Source organism: Diplotaxodon limnothrissa, linkage group LG17 (assembly GCF_057381915.1).
Source record: "Diplotaxodon limnothrissa isolate DT_005_m linkage group LG17, D_limnothrissa_male_GT1.1, whole genome shotgun sequence".
In the NCBI taxonomy this organism is placed as follows: Eukaryota; Metazoa; Chordata; class Actinopteri; order Cichliformes; family Cichlidae; genus Diplotaxodon; species Diplotaxodon limnothrissa.
The window spans coordinates 9,287,862-9,308,374 of NC_140612.1; the positions used below are offsets into that span (position 1 = coordinate 9,287,862).

General features: G+C 39.8%; 1 protein-coding gene across 5 annotated transcripts in view; it reads left to right on the plus strand.

Moving 5' to 3' along the window:
* The window catches only part of LOC146614611 (discs large homolog 1-like protein), a 116,114-nt gene extending 95,880 nt beyond the window's left edge, over window positions 1-20,234 (plus strand). For 3 of the 5 annotated variants that reach the window (XM_085375378.1, XM_085375379.1, XM_085375382.1), the window contains 11 exons: window positions 2,835-2,949; window positions 9,937-10,119; window positions 12,656-12,719; window positions 14,943-14,958; window positions 16,544-16,585; window positions 16,959-17,009; window positions 17,751-17,852; window positions 18,250-18,422; window positions 18,505-18,614; window positions 19,340-19,431; window positions 20,128-20,234. In XM_085375378.1, coding sequence (XP_085231504.1) covers window positions 2,835-2,949; window positions 9,937-10,119; window positions 12,656-12,719; window positions 14,943-14,958; window positions 16,544-16,585; window positions 16,959-17,009; window positions 17,751-17,852; window positions 18,250-18,422; window positions 18,505-18,614; window positions 19,340-19,431; window positions 20,128-20,234 — 1,055 coding nt within the window. Of the gene's footprint in view, window positions 1-2,834; window positions 2,950-9,936; window positions 10,120-12,655; window positions 12,720-13,137; window positions 13,172-14,942; window positions 14,959-16,543; window positions 16,586-16,958; window positions 17,010-17,750; window positions 17,853-18,249; window positions 18,423-18,504; window positions 18,615-19,339; window positions 19,432-20,127 lie in introns of all 5 variants that reach the window. The other 2 variants (XM_085375383.1, XM_085375381.1) reach the window with 2 other exon arrangements.
* The last annotated feature ends 279 nt before the right edge of the window (window positions 20,235-20,513 follow it).

The following is a 20,513-nucleotide window of genomic DNA, read 5'->3' on the forward strand; positions in this document are numbered from 1 at the left end:
TTCGGATCAGCGTGTGTGTGTGTGTGTGTGTGTGTGTGTGTGTGTGTGTGTGTGTGTGTGTGTGTGTGTGTGTGTGTGTGTGTGTGTGTGTGTGTGTGTGTGTGTTCATGACCGTGTGTACCTAGAGAATGATTGAATTACTCAGGGTTAATTAGATTCTGTAGTCCACAGCAATGGTTCAGATACACACATACGCACACTCACTCACAGGGACATCCTTCAGAGGGGCTTTTTCAGGCTTATTGCCTGCGGCGTTGTCATCCGTGTATTAGTTGAGATATTTTCTGGGAAGCTGTGTGGTGCTAAGCAGAGTAGAAGACAGTCAGGAAGGATTTATTACACATTTCTGCTGCTTGTTCAGCCACTCCGGATCAAAATACTGCCGTTTGCGGCAGCTTGCTAAAGGTTAAAACTATGTACTTTATTGCTAGAGGAAGTGTGTCCAGATATTGTCGAAGCCATCATTGCACATCAGCTGAAATACTTGTGTTTCCACTTTGTGTATACCGCAAAATACTTTAGCTTATAAATAAAGAGGCTGAATGACATTTTAATGGCCACTGAAATATCGGGTGAGACGGTAAAGTGTTTTTGCTGCATCTAGCAGAAGGACACTAAAGCACGAGGCAGCTGTGCTGAGTGTTTGAGCAAATCAGTGCACTTTGCATTGATTGGCCGATCGGTCGGCCTCGCGCAATTTACTTCATGCCATTCAAGGGAGATGAGTATACAATTGTTCCCAGCAATTAAACTAAAAATGCTGTTTGGAAATTCAGCAATGTATTTACGGGTCCGCACAGGTTTACTAAGAAAAACTGCATGCTGTGTAATTGCATTTGCAACTGTGGTGCTGAATGGCGAGGATGTGAGTGCAAACAACTCAGCCGTTTTCCCATCCAATACGTCAATGTCATTTTACTTTGGGCTCCAGTATTGTGTGCCTCTTGCAGATCTGTAACATTTCAGCCAAGGAGTAAATAAAAAGTTCATAACTCCATGAAAACGCTGCACCAGTGATGCTGTGTCACACCACTGCTGAGCGGCCGGAACGTCACTATGTGAAATCGTTGTGCATGTATAATGGAGCTCCTCAGTGCAGACTCACCCATTTTCCACCTACGTCTAGCCCTAATATGTCCCACTGCTCTCTGTGTCAGCACTGGTCTGAGTCACATGAGCTTATGGTATCATTCCAGTTCATCTCCCAAAGAAACTCACTTTAAACATTTTTTGTGGTCAAACTTTACATGAATGATAAGCTGAAGAATGTGTTTAGATCTTTTTATGCGAGGAAAAAAAAGGACAGAATGAGTGTGAAGTGCTGCCCACATCCCAGAGTGGTTCATGCGGGCCTAGGGCTATTTTCCCAGTTTGAGAAACAATTAACCAGTCTGGGTTTAGTGTGCATTATTAAGATTGAGAATTTCAATTTAGTTAGTCTGCTACCTAGAAACATTTGGAAAGGCTGAGTATGATATGGCAAATTAAAAACAATGTCTCGCCACTTGCCAGCCATCTGAAGTTCTCCCGACACATCTTTTAACAGTTATTTCAGAGTGTTATCTTTAATTTCAGTGGTCACTGGGGGCACATGAGCTTGCCTGTCACAAAATGATAAAAACTGCATAAAAAGTTTGCTGACTTTGCTCCAAATTGAGAGCCGTATCTCTCTCTCTTTTAATGTTTCCGTTGGTACTCTAAGCTTAGGCGGTAGAGCAGGTGATCTAATAGTCGGATGGTCGTTCGATCGCTCGCTGCTATGTATGTGTAATGTGTGATAGTGATGTATGTCATCACTTTCACACTCAGATAGCAGCATCCTATCTCAATTCTGAATATAATCGTGGCAAGTTATTAATCTTGGCCTGACAGATCCGGTGGTCTTTGTCCTTTACCTGGACAAGAGACTCTTTTCTTTCTTTCTTCTTTAACATTAAGTTTATTAGAAGTCTTTTTTACCAGTTCAGTCTCTGTCTCTCTTATGGAATATAACATGCATCTTAGTTTTTCATCCCAGCATCTTTTCAGAAAGGTCTGGCTTCCACCTCAGATGCTGTTGCTTCGCTTTCTTCAGTCTCTCTTGTAAAACATCTCTAGGCAAGCATATTTCCTTACGTGGAAAAATCAGGGGCTGTGGCGTTGTCTGGATTAAAAAAGAAGCGTGAAAAATGCATTTTCCACGATTTGATTTCAATTATTTTGCTTCCTTAACATCCACTAAGTGGTAAGAACAGTATTGCGCATGTGTCATGAATCCAACTGTAAGTTTGCAAGTGCACTTATTTCTTTGTATATGTGGCCCTTTAAAAGGATTCAGTTGTTTTCAGTTGCACTGTATGGCACGTTTATCTATTTAGGTCTGAGTCATTTTGCATCTACGTGGAGTTTAAAGCACACTGTGCACGCACGACTGTAAATGTATGTGTTGATGACGATATTAACATGGATCGGGTCTGATGTAACAGGAGTTAACATTCACATCAAACAGACTGTTAGATTATGGCTGTAGAGAATCTGTTGATAACTCAGACTGTGCGTGTGCTTGTCTGGGAGAGCAGTGTGTTTGCAGCTGAGTGGAGTAACTCAGCACAGAGGGAATCCTTTCTGATCTTGAATGCAGGGGAAAAAAAACAAACCCTACTTTCTGTAGTTGTCGTCACAACTCAACTACTTGCTGCCGCCATTTGTAAAAATGTGTTTTTCCAGTTTGTTCTCGCTCTGTTCTTTTCTTTGATGAAAAACATAAACCATATTTTGTTTAAATAAAAAGGTAAGGTTTGTTATCTCAAGCCCAATAGGTCTAACAACGTTACTGTGTGTCTCTTTGTGTGTAGAGTACAGTCGTTTCGAGGCAAAGATCCATGACCTGAGGGAACAGATGATGACCAGCAGTGTCAGCTCCAGCTCCACGTCTCTCCGCTCCACACAGAAGCGCACACTTTACGTCAGGTACAACACAACACACGCGCGCACACACACACAGGGCAGACAGAGGTGACTGATTATCCAGTGTTCATCAATGTGGCACAATCATTCGAGGACCTTATCTCAGCTGTCTACTGTGTGAGGTTATCACATCTGAAATCACAATTAGACGTGTGTGTGGCACAGGGTCACACTCACACATCCACCAGCCTGCCACCTCTGTGAGCGTCCTTCTGTCCTCGTGTCATTCTTGTCCTTGCCCGCCCGATTCCTGGGTTCCGTCTTTAGAGCCCAGAAGCGGTTTCAGCCGGAAACCAGCTCCACTTTTTGATGTCCTTTCTTCACAAGAATCACAGTCTTTGAAATATTGATTAAAACGCTGGGTCGCTGGGTCCACATAAGTCACATTGGAGCTCTTGGAAGATCAATCACATGGAAAGCAAAGACAGGAAAAGCAGCTCTAATGGCAACACTAAATGAGGCTTTAGGAAGACAAGCATTTTCTTTTAGGTTACTTCAGTTAAGCAGAAAAAGCACCAGAGAAGGTGGTCAAAGAACAAATCTGTGGGTATCTATTTGACTTTTGGATTAAAAAAGCGATGCTTTCTCTAATCATGGCAAGAGATGTCAAAGAAAGAGAAGGCACAATCAATCTTTGTGCATTTCAGTAGGCTGTGCCACTGGCTGATTAAAGACCAAGCGTAACATTATAATGAACATCTTCCAGCTGAAATGTCATTGAATGTTGCTCTCTCCTGTATATTTATCATGTCATATCATATTTGTCACTTAGAACAATTCAAGCTTTCAATATTAAAGAGTTTGATCTCAGGATCAGGAAGAAGAACCTTTTAACTGGCACAAAAAAGCAGAACTGTTAAAAAGGTTGGATGGTTTTCATGTTTATAAATGTTTTTCCATGTCTTTCTTAATCTACTAACTCATGTCTGTCAAGTTTTACAATTTTGTTTTGATACAAACAGTAAAATATCCTGCACCTCTGTATTTTTCATGTAATTTTTAGCTCAGTTGAAAAAAAAAAAGAAACGCAAAATTGAGTGCATTCTAGACGAAAGGAATATCTGACTTGAGCTGTGTGCAAGTGACCTGAAAGGAAAGAGTGGGTGCAGCTGGGATGAATGTCACCTTCAATAACGCACTCTCTCTCCGCCGAACACGCACATTCTGATCAGACGGAGAGAAAGAGCGTTGCGTCAGAGTCTAAACTTGGAGCTACAGGCCAAAGGTCGCAGTCAGCTATCGGGGAGCTGTAGACCAATAAATCAAAAAGATTTATCCCACTGACTGATCGTCTGCTTCATCTGACTGAGAAACAGGCTGATTGATCCCCTTTCTATTTAATTATAAAACCCTTTAAGTTTACTTTTCTCGGTTTTTATTTCATAAAAAATTGATTCCTTACAGCAAGATGCTAGAGGACTCTTGATGCTTCTGCCTCAAATCCCCCCTCATTAAAACAAATCCTCATACTGAACTATATATCCAGTGGCTCATTATCAGGAAACATGGCATTGCAGCTGTTTGACATCATGTTTGTTAAATTTTTAAGTAGTTAGCCGCAGGCATGATTATCATTAGCATAAATTAAGCGTGCCCCCATCCACTGTTTTCATTTGGCTCAGGCTAAAAGTGAGGAGAAATGTCCACTGCTCACTTGATTAAATGATTAGAAGCCTGCATTAGAATGTCTTCTACCAGAGTGCACCTAAATTAAATTCTGCTGTGGAGAAAAACTTTTAACTATGTCTGAGGGGACTGGCCACCATCCATTTAGGGGGCTCTTTCTCAACAAAGTTAACACGAATGAAACTGAGAGTCTGCTGCATGTTGCTGCTTTAACGAGGCATCGGCCAAGCAGTGCTTCTTAACATTTCCTAATTATCCTTGAACCCAAAGTACAGATAAGGCTGATGTCATTAATCACGAGTCTGTAAGAGTTTAGTTTTAACCTGATAATAGTGTCGTAAGAAATGACATCACAGTTCACCGTGACATGTGAATGACACAAATCACACTTTCACTGTACAAAACCCCAAAGTTACAGACGTTATATGCATGTTTCCATAAGAATTATCATAATACATATTTTAAGCCACCACCTCGTCAGTGTTAACGGCAATCTTCCCCCAACTCTTTTCAAAATCAGGATCTTTCACGGTTGCAGACAGTAATGTAATAACCCCTCCAACAGCCCACGTAAAGCATAAATCAATGTCGTGCAAGAACTTCCTATATCTGGACACTGCCCAGAAGTGACCAATCAAATTGCACTGTGAGACTGGCAGCTGATTGGTCGAGCTGAGGATGTCGGTGCATGACAGATGGCTTTGTGTGTGCGTGTGGGCTGCTGCCGTGTGTACTTGTGTGTGTATACAGGATCTGTGTGTGCATAAATGTTGTGTGTAAAAGACAGGCTAACCTTTCGTCAGAGGAAATGTCACTGAAACAAAGTGACATACTGTATGTGCAGCTGGGCCTTGCATAAAAGGTGAGCATGTGTCCTCTCCTCCATTCTTCTTCTTTCCTGCCTCATTTTACATTCACACCATTATGGTCTATTTTAAACACAGCCTATGGTTCAGTAGCATTGTAATTGTATATCTCACTGCGGAAAGGCTCAGGGGTTGCTGCAGTAAAAAGATGATGTCCTGTCTTCATTGAAGGTATAGAGTTTATTTTAAATGTCTGAATCCTTCGTTGGCTTTTTTATTGTTTTATTTTTGTATATTAGAAAGATTCTCAGTCAGCTGTCACCTGTCGGTGTCCATATACTATATAAAGATCATTTTATTCTTGCTTTGGTCTGAATGTGTGCACTGAAAAATCAGAGCTGTGTCTGCTGAACTGAGTCCTGCTGCAAGCATTTTAAAATGCTGCAGCAAGTCCTGAAACCGAGTGTTATAGTTTCAAAGTTTAGTTTATTTTATGGCTTTTTTCAACCTAATATAGTGACATTTAATGTTAGAATTCATTTTCTGCTGAAGGCTGTGGGAAGGGGAGTTGTATGGTTGTATATGTTACAAAGCCCTAAGGCAAATTTTGTGTTTTAGGCTGTACAAACGTTGGAATAATGTACGCTCAGGACCAGTTATGCAAATAGTTTTTTACTACCACCCCAGTAACTCCGGTGACCAGACGTTCATATATTTTAAAGTGAATCTCAACATAAGATCTGATTTTTTGTGTCAAAATGGAGAAAGTCAAAAGTATTTCTGATAATCTGAGAGATCTGTGAGTAACATTTAAATATTCAATTCAGTTTTATTTATATAGCTCCAGATCACAGTGAGAGTTGCCTCAAGGAGCTCTGTATTGTAACGCGGAGACAATAATATGAGAGAAAAACAGGAACAATCAGAGGATCATCTATGAGCAAACACTTGGCCACAGTGGGAAGGTAAAACTCCCTTTTAACAGAGGAAACCTCCATCATAAGCAGGCTCAGAGAGGGACGGGTGTTTGCCACGAGCCGTTGGGGGAGAGGGGAGGAAGACAAATACACTGTGGAAGAGAACCAGAGGTTAATAATAACTTGTGATTAAATGCGGAGAATAAACACATGCACAATGAAAACAGGTGAGTGAAGAAGAAACACTCAGGGAGGGTTCAGGCTCACCTGATCTAGCCCTATATGCTTTATCAGAAAGTAAAGTCTAATCTTAAAAGTAGAGATGACGTACCTTTTCTTTTGATGTTTTAAAGAAGAGGGGCCTGAAAGCTGAAGGCTCTGCCCCCTAGTCGACTTTAAAATATCTTAGGAACTACAAATAAGCCAGCACCCTGACAGAAAAGTGTTTTATTGTAGTGATATGGCACTAAGAGGTCTTTAAGTTAAGATGGGGCCTGATTATTCAAGACCTGTATGTGAGGAGGATTTGATTCAGGATTTAACTGGGAACCAATGAAGAGAATCTAATATGTTAGAAATATACTCTTTTTGACCCACTCCCTTGGTGGTCTGGGGCGGCTTGGAGCTGTGGGGAGCTCTGCTGGGTACCAGACGGGTATTGGGCGCCTGGAGCCCTGGGGCCCTGATCTCAGTTCGTACTGGGGTGTTTGGCCTCTGGCAGGGTCAGCTGCCCATCGCCTCTGGGCTTCTGGGACTCCCGCAGATATCACTGAGATCTGTGGCCTTAGGTCTTCCGTAGTCTTGGGGGACTGCGGAAGATTCTGTTCTCCCAGATCCATCTCTGTGTGCCTCCGGCTCCTGGGGGGAGTTGCTGCAGCTTTCCACCCTCATTTTCAAGTGCATTTCATGACAAAGACACACTCACACTCACAATCAACACTCTCGCTTTCTCTCTCACACTCGTACACACACACACACACACACACACACACACACACACACAAACACACACACACACCCCACAAGAAGATTGTTGATTTATGTACCTGTGCATTTTCGAATGTTTGTGCTGCAGGTGTTGTATGTTTGTTTTTCTTACAGATGCGGCAGTTGCCGATGCATTATGCATTTCTATTTGTATTACGCCTTCCACTACACACCCGCCCCCACCCCTTTTTTTTCTCCCCTGACTCTCCTGCCTTAGACATTGTCATACTATATTCCACAAATAATGTAAAACTTGAAATGAAACAAATAGAAATGAAGAAATAAACAGATAAACTCTGAAAAAAGGGGATTATTTAAAAAAACAAACAACAATGTGCTCTCATTCTACTTCCTCAGCATCAACATACAGTGCATGCCTGTTAGGGAACATGACTGAGGCTGTTACATGTGCTGCTGTAATGTCAGTTAGATGGTAAGCTGTTCTCTCTTAGCTTTGTGCTGCAGAATGTTAATGTCTGTTATCACAAGCGTGCAGTTAATGTTGTGTGATGTTGTGTACCGCTAATCTACATGTGAATGGGGGTTTACTTTAATTTGGCTGTTTCGCCTATGACAGCAGTGTCACACAGCCGTTTTCACCTCTGGAAATAATATGCACATGTGCAGTAATTCTATATGAGTATTCATTGGAAAGTTAAACTGCAGTGCTCTTTGGACAAAAGGCTGCTGGCTATGCAAAATCTCTAACACAATGGGTGTGCGTTTCTTTTACAGACTGGTTACAGTAATTCATGTGTGCTTCCCCACTGGACAAATTCCTCAGAGGAATTCAAATGAATGTAATACTGAGAACAGGTCATTGATTTTAGGCACACGGGCACACAATTTAGGCAATAATCGGATTGCTGTACAAAAATAGCATTTACATGTTATGTAATGTTGAAAATGTCCACAGGTTAACACACACACTGTGCTATAATTGCAGTCTGTTAGGTGGCTACACGCTGCAGTAATTAAATGTGTGTCCCTTCCCTCGAGTAATTAGATTTCAAAGGTTCTCATGTACAAATAAACTGAGTGTAATTGATAACCTGTAACTGATTTAACAGAATTATATTTACATAGCTGCGACTTTAATAACTCTGCACACCATCCATCATTGTAACTTGGTGGCTGCAAAATTAGGCGGGATGTGTTTTTTATTGTATGTTATATTTTCTGCTTCTTGTTGCAGCAAATATCCACTAATTTAAAAAAGTACTTTATGTTTACAGCTTGTGATGTTCATCTACCTTGTCATGCCATTTAGAATACCTGACTTTCCTTTGACTTTATGGGAACATATCTAAATATCTCACTGTACAGTAGCTCCCATTACAACAGATCTATAGGCTGCATGTGGTCTACTAAAATCATTTTTTAAACACTTTTGTAGAGTTTCTTCTGATTTTTCCTACAAAGATCAAAATGAGTTCATGCTTATCATAAATATAATAGTGAGTGGTCAGTTTCTATACTTCCATAACCTATCATGACCACAGCTTAGCATTAAAAAATATGACTGCCTGTAAAAATGTTTATACAGAGGTTTATATAATTATACGTCTATAATAAGTGGTTGTCTTGCAGTAAATATCAAGTATCACAGCATCGTGCTACCATCATTGTCACAGGCAACATATTGTGTTTGATGATTACTGTACACAGTTTAAACCGGCTTCAGGTTTAATCTAATCTAATTATCGCTGTCACCAACAGAGCAGCTTAACTAAAGCTTTTGTGCTGTTGCAGCTAATCAGCGTCACCCTGAACACTTTAGTGAATTCACCTGCAATCCTTCTGCCCTGCTCGCAGTCCTGGTAGACAGCGCCTGTTAACTTATATTACAGTAATACTAATGCAGGCTGTCAGTTTTTAGCCTCCACCTAAAATTAAAGCAAAATGGTAAATGGTAAATGGCCTGTATTTATATAGCGCTTTTCTAGTCCCTAAGGACCCCAAAGCGCTTTACATATCCAGTCATCCACCCATTCACGCACACATTCAAAGCACTCAAGTCTTTTCTTTTATCATCTTGATGTATCGTTAAAAAAGCACGAAGTGCTGTGTTTTTGTACAAATGTCAGGCTCTCTGTTGGCCTGTCTGTGTCTACCTCTCTGTCTAATTTTCTTCTGTTTCTCCTTCTCTGTCTCTGTTCTGTTTTATTGATGAAGGCAGTAGGGACTTTAGGGGATGTTGGTTATTTCAGCTCTACTTCCTTTGCACACACACACACACACACACACACACACACACACACACGCTGGCCTACTTTCCCAGGTCTTTTCCCTCTGGATGGGTTTGCATCTCTGTGGTCACAGAGACGGACTACTGCACACACATACACAGTGACACTCACACAGACAGATGTGCACAACTTCAGACACATACGCGGTGCCATGTGCTCCAAGACAAGGTCATAAATTAGTAATTAAAAAAATAATTTGTTGTGTAGAAAAACAGTTCTCAGCTGTTTTTCATCTTGTATTTATTCCAGCACGTCTTTCTATCTGTTTAGAGAAAAGAAATCTAGTTTCAAACTTCAAAATGAAATGTATATGTCATCAACTAACCTGTCCTCCAGCAGAATGGCTTGTCGCGCTGAAGCTGAGCGTGTAACTGCATGCGTCATTTGTTTTCTGTCCCCCTGCAGGGCCTTGTTTGACTATGATGGAAGTGCTTCGGATCTGAGCGCGCCCAATCAGGCCCTGCCCTTTCATTTTGGGGATATCCTCCACGTGAGCAGCGCCAGCGAAGAGGAGTGGTGGCCCGCCCGTCACCTCAGCCCCCCGCCCCCAAACTGCCCGGAAGTCGGGGTCATCCCCAGCCGCCGGAGGTCAGAGTTCAAAGGGTTTCAGATGGGAGTGGGTGGATGGTTTTATTGATTTTTGTTTTATTAACTAAAGTAGAAGCGTTAAAGTCAAGTCCGCCCATTCCCTCAAATCTAGTTTTGAGTTGTTGCTATCACCTAAAAATGTTCACATTTGAATCTTTGTTCAATACAAATATTGAATGATAACTTTTACACTTATATTTTCTTTCTGTTCATCTGTTAGAAATCTGAATCTGACTCTTTTCAGAAGGCTTTAAAATGAAGTATTATTAAGTTTTTCACACATACAGATTAAATCAAATGAAAACAGTCCAGACCAGAATGAGCGTCAGTGTGGTCTTCAGTCATTTCATTAGGATGAGGATTATTATAATACAAGTCTGTCCAGGCTTATTGTGATAGGCCACTATACAGCAGACCCTGGAGTCAACCATAAACCTTCACAAAATTAAATTAGAAAACTAAGAAGACTAATAAGAAAACAAACAAATGTGTTCGTCCACAGTGTTTGTTCACATTGGCACCTTTCCATGAGGAATATCAAGGTGGAAGACTGTGTATCTTCTTTTCATGATTTACTAAATGGGTTTTTCTTTTATTTGTTTGTTGTGGCTCAAAATAAAAAAGACAGAGAAAAAAATCTACTTAGTTTCAATGTGTCATCCCATTCTGACTTAATTTGACGCTGGATTTCAGCTCCGTGCTGTTTAAAATACAGACAGCTTGGCAGCTGTTTCCTGGGGACAGCATCCGTGGTCGGAGATTCATTTTCAAATTAGCTTCAGTCTTTACACCAGAGTGTCGTTTTTGTGTTGACTCATATCACTGCGAGCATCATCATTACGAAGAATCTGCTGAATGTAATCCTGTGGTGGAAATATATGCCAACTTTCCTTCCTTCTACCTTCTCCACTTGTTTCGCCCTGGACGAGGTGACAGACAGATGTTAGATTTCTGAGGTGCAAGGAGAAGACAATTTAAGACGAGTCGTTTTACCATCCGTGACACAGAGGGAGGCGATGACCAGGGGCAGAGGGATGTGGAAAGTGATGGGGTGTAAGGAAGGAAAGTGAAGGAGTGTTAGAGAGGAAAGAAGGGATTCAAGGTGGCAAGGAAGAGTAGGAGTGAGTGAAATGAGCAGATTGTCACATATGGGTTTGACAGAGAGGTATTAATAGACTGAGGTGTTAAAGCAGAGGCTTGAGCATTAGGGCTACGTAGATAACTGTGTTATAGTTTAAAAAAACAGCCTAGAAACAGAAGTAATAGAAATTCATATATTACAGGCTGTAGTTTGAAAATTGTTAAAGATGTTAGAATATGTCTGCCAGAGATTTAGATTTTACAATTTATCTGTCTGCAGGATATTAAAAATGATAAGCTGGATTATGCGCTATTAGCATTAGTGTTATGATGAAAGGTAATTATTAAAGTTCAGTCAGTCTTTTAATGTAAGCTGTGTTCAGCCTCTGATATAACTGTATTCAATCATCCCTCCTGCTGCTCTCCTCTCTTCTTTTCCATGGAGGTCTCTTTATTCTACTCCTCTTTAACTTCGACTCCTTTTCCTCTCGTCTGCTGCTTTTCTTCTTTTTTTAATCTTGCTTCTTCTCCTCTTTCTGCTCACCTGCTCTGTTTTTTTCCTCATGCCTTTTTCCGAGGACATTTTTTAGAGATAAAGTTAATTGTAAGCATGCTCTTATAAAGATGTCAGCATTCAAAGAACAGGATAACCCAGAATATATCTTTAGTTATCATTGCGATGTTCTTTTTTATTCACTACGTTATTGCTGGTTTGTCAATGACAGTTGTCGAGCTGTTTACAGACATCAGGGGGCTAAAAGCTGTATTACATAAGACTTTTTACAAAGACACATCTGGCTTTTTTAAATTAAAAAAGAAAGCTAAGCAGCAGAGAAACAGGTCCCAGAGATTCAGCTTATTTGAAATTCTAGAGTTGGATGTGATCGCCAGCAGGAAATGGTCCTGCACAGGAAGTGACAAAGCTAAATTTAAACACAGGAGACAAAAATGTCCCCACAGCAGGAGCAAGTGAAACCTTCACAGGGAGGAAATGCCTTCTACACCCGAGTATGCTGGGGTGTTTCGATGCCGTCTCGGTCTTTTATTCCTTTGCACCTGTTTTAAGGTGATCACAGCCCATTTAGATTAATGGACACGACCATGCAATCAGCTCTTCGCTGTCAACTTACATAACATCTGGATAAGTGCACAAAATTCCCTCTGCTTCCTCTCAGTGCTATTTTAAACCCCCGTAATCTCATACTGATGCTTAAAGATATACAGTTTCAACATTCCAATAAAGTAAGCTGCAAAATTACTTTTCAGATGAAACAATATTTTGTGGCTTTGTTCGAATCATTCTTTCAGATCCATAACAACCTGAGACACTCGTTGTGACGTTAAATTAGTTTTACAGTTTCAGGGTGTTAATTGAGCTGATTCGCTGTTCATATTTTTTTCATCCTCTCTCTGCATGCCTCCTAACGTTTGCACCTGTCTTTTGCTTTATTCACAGGGCAGAAAAGAAGGAGAGGTCGAGGTTAAAGACAGTCAGAGTGAGCAGGTCTCAGGACAGATCAGTGAGTATGAATGTTTGTCATAAATCTTAAAACTCAAACCAGTTCTCAAACCAGTATACTTTAATTCAAGGTGTTGAACATAACAGTAAAATGTCAAAAGAAGTAAAAAGCAAAGCTTGAGCTCTTTACTGTTTTGAAAAAACATGACATTAAATGTCTTATTTTAATTTTTTTCTTACTTTGAGCAGTAAGGTGGATATTGTGTTGGTTTAAGAACTGTAGGTCAGATGAAACAAAGCAGTTGGTTGGTTGTTTTCTGACAGTTGGTAGATTGACAGCTGAAGGTAGACACCACCAAAATATGATGGGGTTTTTTTGTTGTTTGTTTTTTAAATGACTAATTGAATCTGATTACAGAGAAGGCACAACGTCAGGCTGTACTTGTGTTAAATATTTTGTGCGCAGGGTAATTGCAGAGAAAGTACGGTTACGCTGTAACCTTGGTTCTCTGAGTGAGAGACTCTCTCCACATATTCCATATGTGGGGGGTCATACCCCGAACTTATGTAACGGAGTGGAGAGATAGTCTCCATATGACAGAGAATGGTTTTCTCTCTAAAGGCTTCAGCAACATTTGAAGCACAAAGAGCAACTTTATCATGCTGTTATAAGGTCACATGTGTGAGCTTAAAATAGTACAGATGTGTAGAGTGTCAGTAAACATCTAAAAGCTATTTTGTGCTCCACTACAGGCAGGCTCAATCGAGAGGCACAACAGCTTGTTATTTCCTCCAGTCGCATCAAACATTTGCTTTTACTCTCACGAGACAACACCTATATCTAGTGGATATAACAATCACAATGATTTTCTGTTGGTAGTGTTGATAGAAGCAGCGTGATGCTATTTTGATGTGATAAAATCCACAAAGAAAGGAGGCTGGGTGTTAAAACAACAAAATTAAAGTCATCTGATTGCCTGCTGTGTTCGAACAACAATCTATGGTTTCTTCAAACCACAGCAATGTTAAACTTGGCATTTTTACCTAAAACCATGACTTTATCGCAAAACTACATGAGGGATTGCTATTCCTGAACTTTACCAAAACTCAATAAGGACTGTTATTGCTCATTTCCAGCTGATTCATTTTATTCCAGGACTTAAAGGAAATTTTCAGAATGCAAAGCAAAAAAAAAAGGCTGTAACTAAAGCTGCTTCAGGCTGAGGTCAGCTGTTTCACTATTTAAACCTTTGGTCATGATTAATGCAAACATCTAAAATTTCCAACAGTACACACCTATCGTAGCTATAACAGATAATAAGGGGAAGTGCAACAACAGCTGAAACTGATTGCTGGATTGATTAGTAAATGACAGAGACAATAAAGGTCGCTTTTCAGAGAGAGCTACAGGCAATCATGAGTGCTACTGTTGCTGATATCGATTTAGTTTAACCTTGTGTTATTTGATAGGTTGTCTGTTTATGAACAATGAACAATTTTTCTGGCATCTGGCATTACTTTAATAAAGTTTAAGTTCTTAATTGGCACTAGAATTAAAAAATCTATTCTTTATGGAGCCTTTAAATCGCATTTGATTTGTAGTTCAGTCAGTGACTGGGTTGGCTGCATTGCCCCTGTTAGTGACAGCCACACCACCTGTTAGTAGATAAAGAATTGCAGGGGGAAACCTTAATTCAAAGTCAAACTACAGAGAGAGTGGCAGCTTTCTCTCCATTTTTTAATTAGATATTTGTGACATAGAAAAGTTTCAGTCTGAGTTCATAGGTGAGGCAACAATGTGACTTTATTCACACTTTACACAGTGTGATGCTGAGCACAGGTTTAACACATGCTATTGATATCACCGTGTTGTCAGCGCACACTCTCACCCTTCTTCTGTTTTCTTCACACTGTTTGAATCAGCAACGCTGCAATCAGCAGCTCCGTGTGGTGAAGAGATGATAATTAAAAATTGCGAAGCATGCACACACACACACACACACACACACACACACACACACACACACACACACACACACACACACACACACACACACACACACACCCTGCTGCACTAACACTGTAATTATTCTTGCTCTCTAAAACTTTGGGTATATGCGTTCGCAGTAGAGAGCTCAAAGCTTTCAAATAGGCTTCTGTTGATAATAGTCAAGATACTCCTGGAATAATTTTCAATATGATAATTAATTGTGTCTTTACCACCACCCCCTCCCACCCCCACCCCCCTCTCTCTGTCTCTCTCCGTCTCTCTTTGTCTTTGTAGGATCAGGATGATAAAGGTAGGTATTCTCTCTCTCAGCGACACCTGCTGGTCAGCACATATAATTCCACCTCTTCTCAAACCTGACCAGACCTAAACTCTGTTAAGTTTCCAGTTGGAGGAGAAGTAATAGGGTGCAATTAAATATAGAGTTCATTACACACCTAACATACAAAGTCTGGAGCAGTACTCCAAAAACCAGTTGTTCAGTACAAGTCTACCTTAAAGTAAGTCGTCCTTAAAATTTACTTTACAAAGTTAAAAAAAAGTGTCAACTTTGGAATAAGTTATGTTCAGCTAAATGTCCAAATGTGCATTTGCACAGAAGAGGTCTGGATTGTTTTACTTTTATGCATCAAGAAGGCGCATTTAAATGTCCAGTATGAATATTTACAGCAAGTAAAAGCTATTAGAAAATTAATACTGGCATCTGAAATGTGGAACTTGCCCATATTTGATGGTTCTTGATAATAAAGGTTTGTGTTAATTTCCAAAAGCTACAACATTGATAATTTAGTTAGAGTCTATAAACAAGCACAGACAGGCTCCCTCAGAAAAAGTGCAAGACAACTTAAAATATGCATGGTAATCTCCTGAATTTTTTATTCAATTTAATTGCCCATTAAATTGCTCAATCTCTAAACTTTTCTAGCTTCGTCATGAGTTAGCTGTGAAACTATTGCACATCATTTTCTAACCCTCAAACGAGCAGAGCGAACTAAACGGGCTCATTGGAGTCTGTTATGCCTCCTTATAGTTTATAGGGAAATATTTTTTTAAATAGCTCTCTTATCATGACAGATATTTGTAAGATTGTTGGGACTGCTTTTTTAATATTTTACGCTCTTTATCTTATAGTATGAAGCTATTTGAAGTGACTGTTGTTGTGAATTGGTGCTGTACACACTGAATTAGTAAGATAAAATAATCAGCGTTCTAATTCGGTCATGGTTTTCATTATTTTTTTATGCTAAAAAACGAAAATGTACAAACATAATTGAGATATTATTTGTGTTTTACTTATTACATTACAAAATGTCTTTGTTTCAGTAATGCTAGAAAAAAACCCTTTTTTTTCTTTTGTTACTTAAAACACAAATTGCAAAATCAAATCAAAAAAGCAAAATATTAAAAAATCACTAATTTACACAAATATATATAACACCATGTGTGTACTAGTCTGTGTTTAATTTGCAGATGTAAGGAAAGAAGTCAATTTATACGTAGATATAGATCCTGCTCAAAGGTGCCCTTACAATAGCCCCATTTAATCTGAGACATTGGAAAAACAGTTTTGGAGTAAACCTTAGAAATTGCCCTTTATTATATCAGAAAAAATGCAACTGGTGTACAGTTTGACTGAGTTCTCTGAGCATTGTTGTACTTTTCCTTGTGTATTAAGCAGTAGATGTTATAATTGAGATATTACAGTGAAACACACATATAGAAACTGGATGGATGGAATTCTGTTTTGAAAAGTGAAACCACGACAGTGAATGCAAGTTTGTACATGTGTTTACATATGTGTGTGTGTGTTGTATGTGTGTTCATATATATATGTGTGTGTGTGTGTGTGTTGACTCTGACCTGTCTTGTCCTTCCAGAGCTGGTATACTCTGGCACCAGTGATAATGAGAGTAGTTCCTGTAAGTCTAGCCCCTCCTCTGTCCCCCCTCTCTCTCTCTCTCTCTCTCTCTCTCCTAAATGTACTTTTCTTCTTCACTCTGTTCTTGATCTTTTAAACTTTGCCTCTCAGTTCATCACCTGCTTGATGTAGCTGCTGGGCTGTAGGTTTTCCTCTGTGTGTGCTTGTGGGTGTGTCACGCGTAATTGTGTGCTATGGTTTACTTTAGTTTTACGTGCATGTCTTTGTGTGTACAGTTTACATTTCTCTGCTTCTGCAGCCTGCTTTTCCAGAGCTGTTGAAGAACTCTTTTTCCAAAAGTAGAAATCAGGGCGTGATATGTTGTCAAGTGTTGGTCCTTTTAATGTGTCCTTCATTTGTGTTTGTTTAAACAGCCGGTCAGGAGGAGATCCTTCTCACCTACCAGCCTGTCATGCAGCATGAAGGTCAGTGGCTTCCCTTTCCTCCTCGGTTTGTTGTTGTTTTTCATGTGTGTTAGCTTAGCTTATGTAGGTAAATTAAAGTGCTTCTCTACTCAAAACTGTGTTTCAATCTTTATCATTTCTCATTGGAAAGAATTTGTCATTTTGACAGGGAAATTGTGTTGAAAGTGCTCGCTGTGTTTGTTTAGTGTTTACCTGCAAACAGCATTTTTGAAGCGAATCCGAGGCCGTTGCAAAAAAATCTAAAACTTCAAACCATTTAAATCAGTTGATGTAGCTTTAAGAATCAACACATCTTAGACAATGTATTACTAAAGCAGAGTACTTTGTAACATCTTTAAACATGCCTGGGGGAAGTAATTAATTGAGTTTGTAAGAATTCATTATTTTAGAAAAAAAACAGTCGACCGGTAGTTGGAAAACCTTTCTGTAGCTTGCTTAAATCCCACTGAAGCAGCGGTGGGTCAGTCATTACAAACTTCCTAGCTGTATTAAATAAATCATCTGGAGCAAGCTGCATTAAAATTTTTATAGATTTTAGGGTCCTCTTGATGCACGCTTTCCAGTTTTTTGTTTTCTTTTGAGTGAGGTGACTTAAGGTAAAAATGACTGATTTCAGACAGGCAGCGTTAAAGGGCTGGTATAAGATTTTTAAAACTGTGAATCCTTCAAAGACACTCCAGAGGAGTGGATTTTACACGTTGACGGAACCTGTTTTTTTAAATTTTTTTTGTCAATTCTCAGTTAATTACACACGGCCAGTCATCGTGCTTGGACCAATGAAAGATCGGGTTAACGATGACCTCATCTCCGAGTTCCCTGACAAGTTTGGCTCCTGCGTCCCACGTGAGTGCCTTTAGTTCATTATAAATCCCAGTAGAAACCTGCAACAGTTACTGGAGCTTTGCAAACCTTATGACCTTGAGGCAATAAATCAAAATCGCAAAGTCATGCCTAATTTTAATACATTTTTTATGAGCTCAGTGAAGGGTCACGTTTGCCTCATTCAGTTTTTTAGATTAGAAAAAAACTGACAAACATTTTTATGAGACTCCCAAACCCCCAAAAAATGGATGTCCTACCCTGAAGACAGATGAGTCCCTAATGCGACATAATGTTGTGTTTTTGCTTTTTAATCTTAATGTTTTAGGCTAATATGTGCACTAAGGTGCTCATGAGCAGGATACTGCACACTAAGATATTTTATTTCTTTGCCTGAGTCTGTGTAAATTCTGATCTTTAGACACAACACGGCCACGGAGAGACTACGAGGTGGATGGCAGAGATTACCACTTCATGTCCTCCAGAGAGCTCATGGAGCGAGAGATTCAGGAGCACAAGTTCATCGAGGCTGGACAGTATAACAACCATCTGTATGGAACCAGCATACAGTCTGTCAAAGAGGTCGCTGACAAGGTGAGACAGAGACACGATCAATGGGAAAAAGAGAGCGAGGGTATGAGAAGAAAGAATGTCTGACTCCGTGTCTCTCCCACAGGGCAAGCACTGCATACTGGATGTATCAGGGAACGCGATAAAGCGTCTCCAGATGGCAGGCCTCCATCCCATCGCTATCCTCATTAGACCACTCAGTGTCGACAACATTTTGTAAGTGACACAACATAACTGTTCAAAGACAATCTGAGCATCTGTCTTGCACTGTTTTATCATCTGTTCTTTCAAAGCTCAAGTAATCAAATGGAAAGGTTAAAAATATGATAAGTATAGCATCCTATAAGCATCTTATAAGTAAAAACTATCAGCAACATAAACAAAGCCAGTAACATTGTATAACTTCTCTAAATAAGTGCCACAAAAATGTTCTAAGAGACGGTTCAAGGTTGACATGACAAATATTAATTCTCAAAAGTTCTGCTTTTATGTCATACTGATGAAATACCTCTCATGAAGGTACTTTTTTCTCATTTTCCATTAAAAAATGTGTAGCTGCATTTATTAGGGAAAAAACTCAGTGAACTTCATTTTTACCCCTGAGCCGTAGTGAGTTTACTGGACGGCTGATGGGTACTGCTGCCGGTTGACAGTATTTTTATACAATATGCAATAAGTCAAACGCCTCTACAGTGAGAATGTTGCCTATATTATTTTAAATGAGGGCTAAACTTCACTCATTTAAATAAATGTGAAGCCCAGCTTCTTTTTTGCTTATATGTTCCTTTACTTTTGTTCACTCATCACTTTCCGTTTTCTAAAAGTCACTGAGTCATCTTAACACTGCTGAACTTTACGAAAATATCAGTAGGGCTATTTTTGCATAGGGTCTAATGGGGTTTTTTTTTTTACAGAAAAATAACTGTAGTCTCTTTCTGCAGAGAGATGAATAAGCGTCTCAGTGAGGAGCAGGCAAGGAAGGCCTACGACAGAGCTGTGAAACTGGAGCAGGAGTTCACAGAGTACTTCACTGGTGAGTCACCTAAACAAAACACATACCTTTAAATCTCCCCCCTCAAGGTTGTCTCCATGTGCACATCTGGACTGCCTCCAGAGTCACTGCTACTACTAAATCACTGCAGAAATATTTTGCCCTAATAATATCAGGATATTGTGAGTGTATGATAAATACTGTACAGTAAAGTCTCACCTGTGGCGGTTATACACTTTGAAAAGAAAACTGTACACATGAGCTGTATAACTTTGGAAAGTAGGGTAAAACTAACATTTTCCATATCTGCTCAACTTTTTTTGATCAAAGATTAGTATGCTTTGAGGTGTAAGTGAAAATGTGATCAAGTTTATTTTTGTGTTTGAGGAGAATCTGTGGAGGAGGCAGCTTGGAGAAACTGTTAAACATGCAGCAGGGGCAAGCTGTGAACCACACTGGCATATTGTCACCTTTAATGCTGATAAAGTTGTTGGCAAGCTGTGATTTATTCACATATTTACACACGTCGAGTAGTTTTAAAGCTAAGCTATTATACATGTGGGATTGTGTTTTTGGTCCATAAAATCTCATTTAGCTCAGGTTTTGATCTTTACCAACACCTGAAGAGAATATTTGGCCATCCATCCATCTACAGTAACTATTTTCTTCCTGTGTGTCACATTATTTGATTTAAACACATCTTTTAATCTTTAATATTTTTCTCTCTCTCTCTTGCAGCAATCGTCCAGGGCTCAACTCTAGAGGAAGTGTATTCGCAGGTGAAGCAAATCATCGAGGAGCAGTCTGGTCCTTACATCTGGGTTCCCACCAAGGAGCGACTCTGAATAAATACCCATATACAACATACTCACTCACACACACACACACACACACACACACACACACACACACACACACACACACACACACACACACACAAACATCAGCCTCTCTGCACACTTCCTTCTTGTCTAATTTTCTATTATCAGCCTGCTTCCTTGCTCTCTTTTTCTTATGCACGCACATCACTACATGCATTGACACATTTACATAAGCACATTCAGTGGGACGAGGCTGGGACTATCTGGGACTGCTGCTTCCTGAAGTGGGAGGAGCTCATGTCT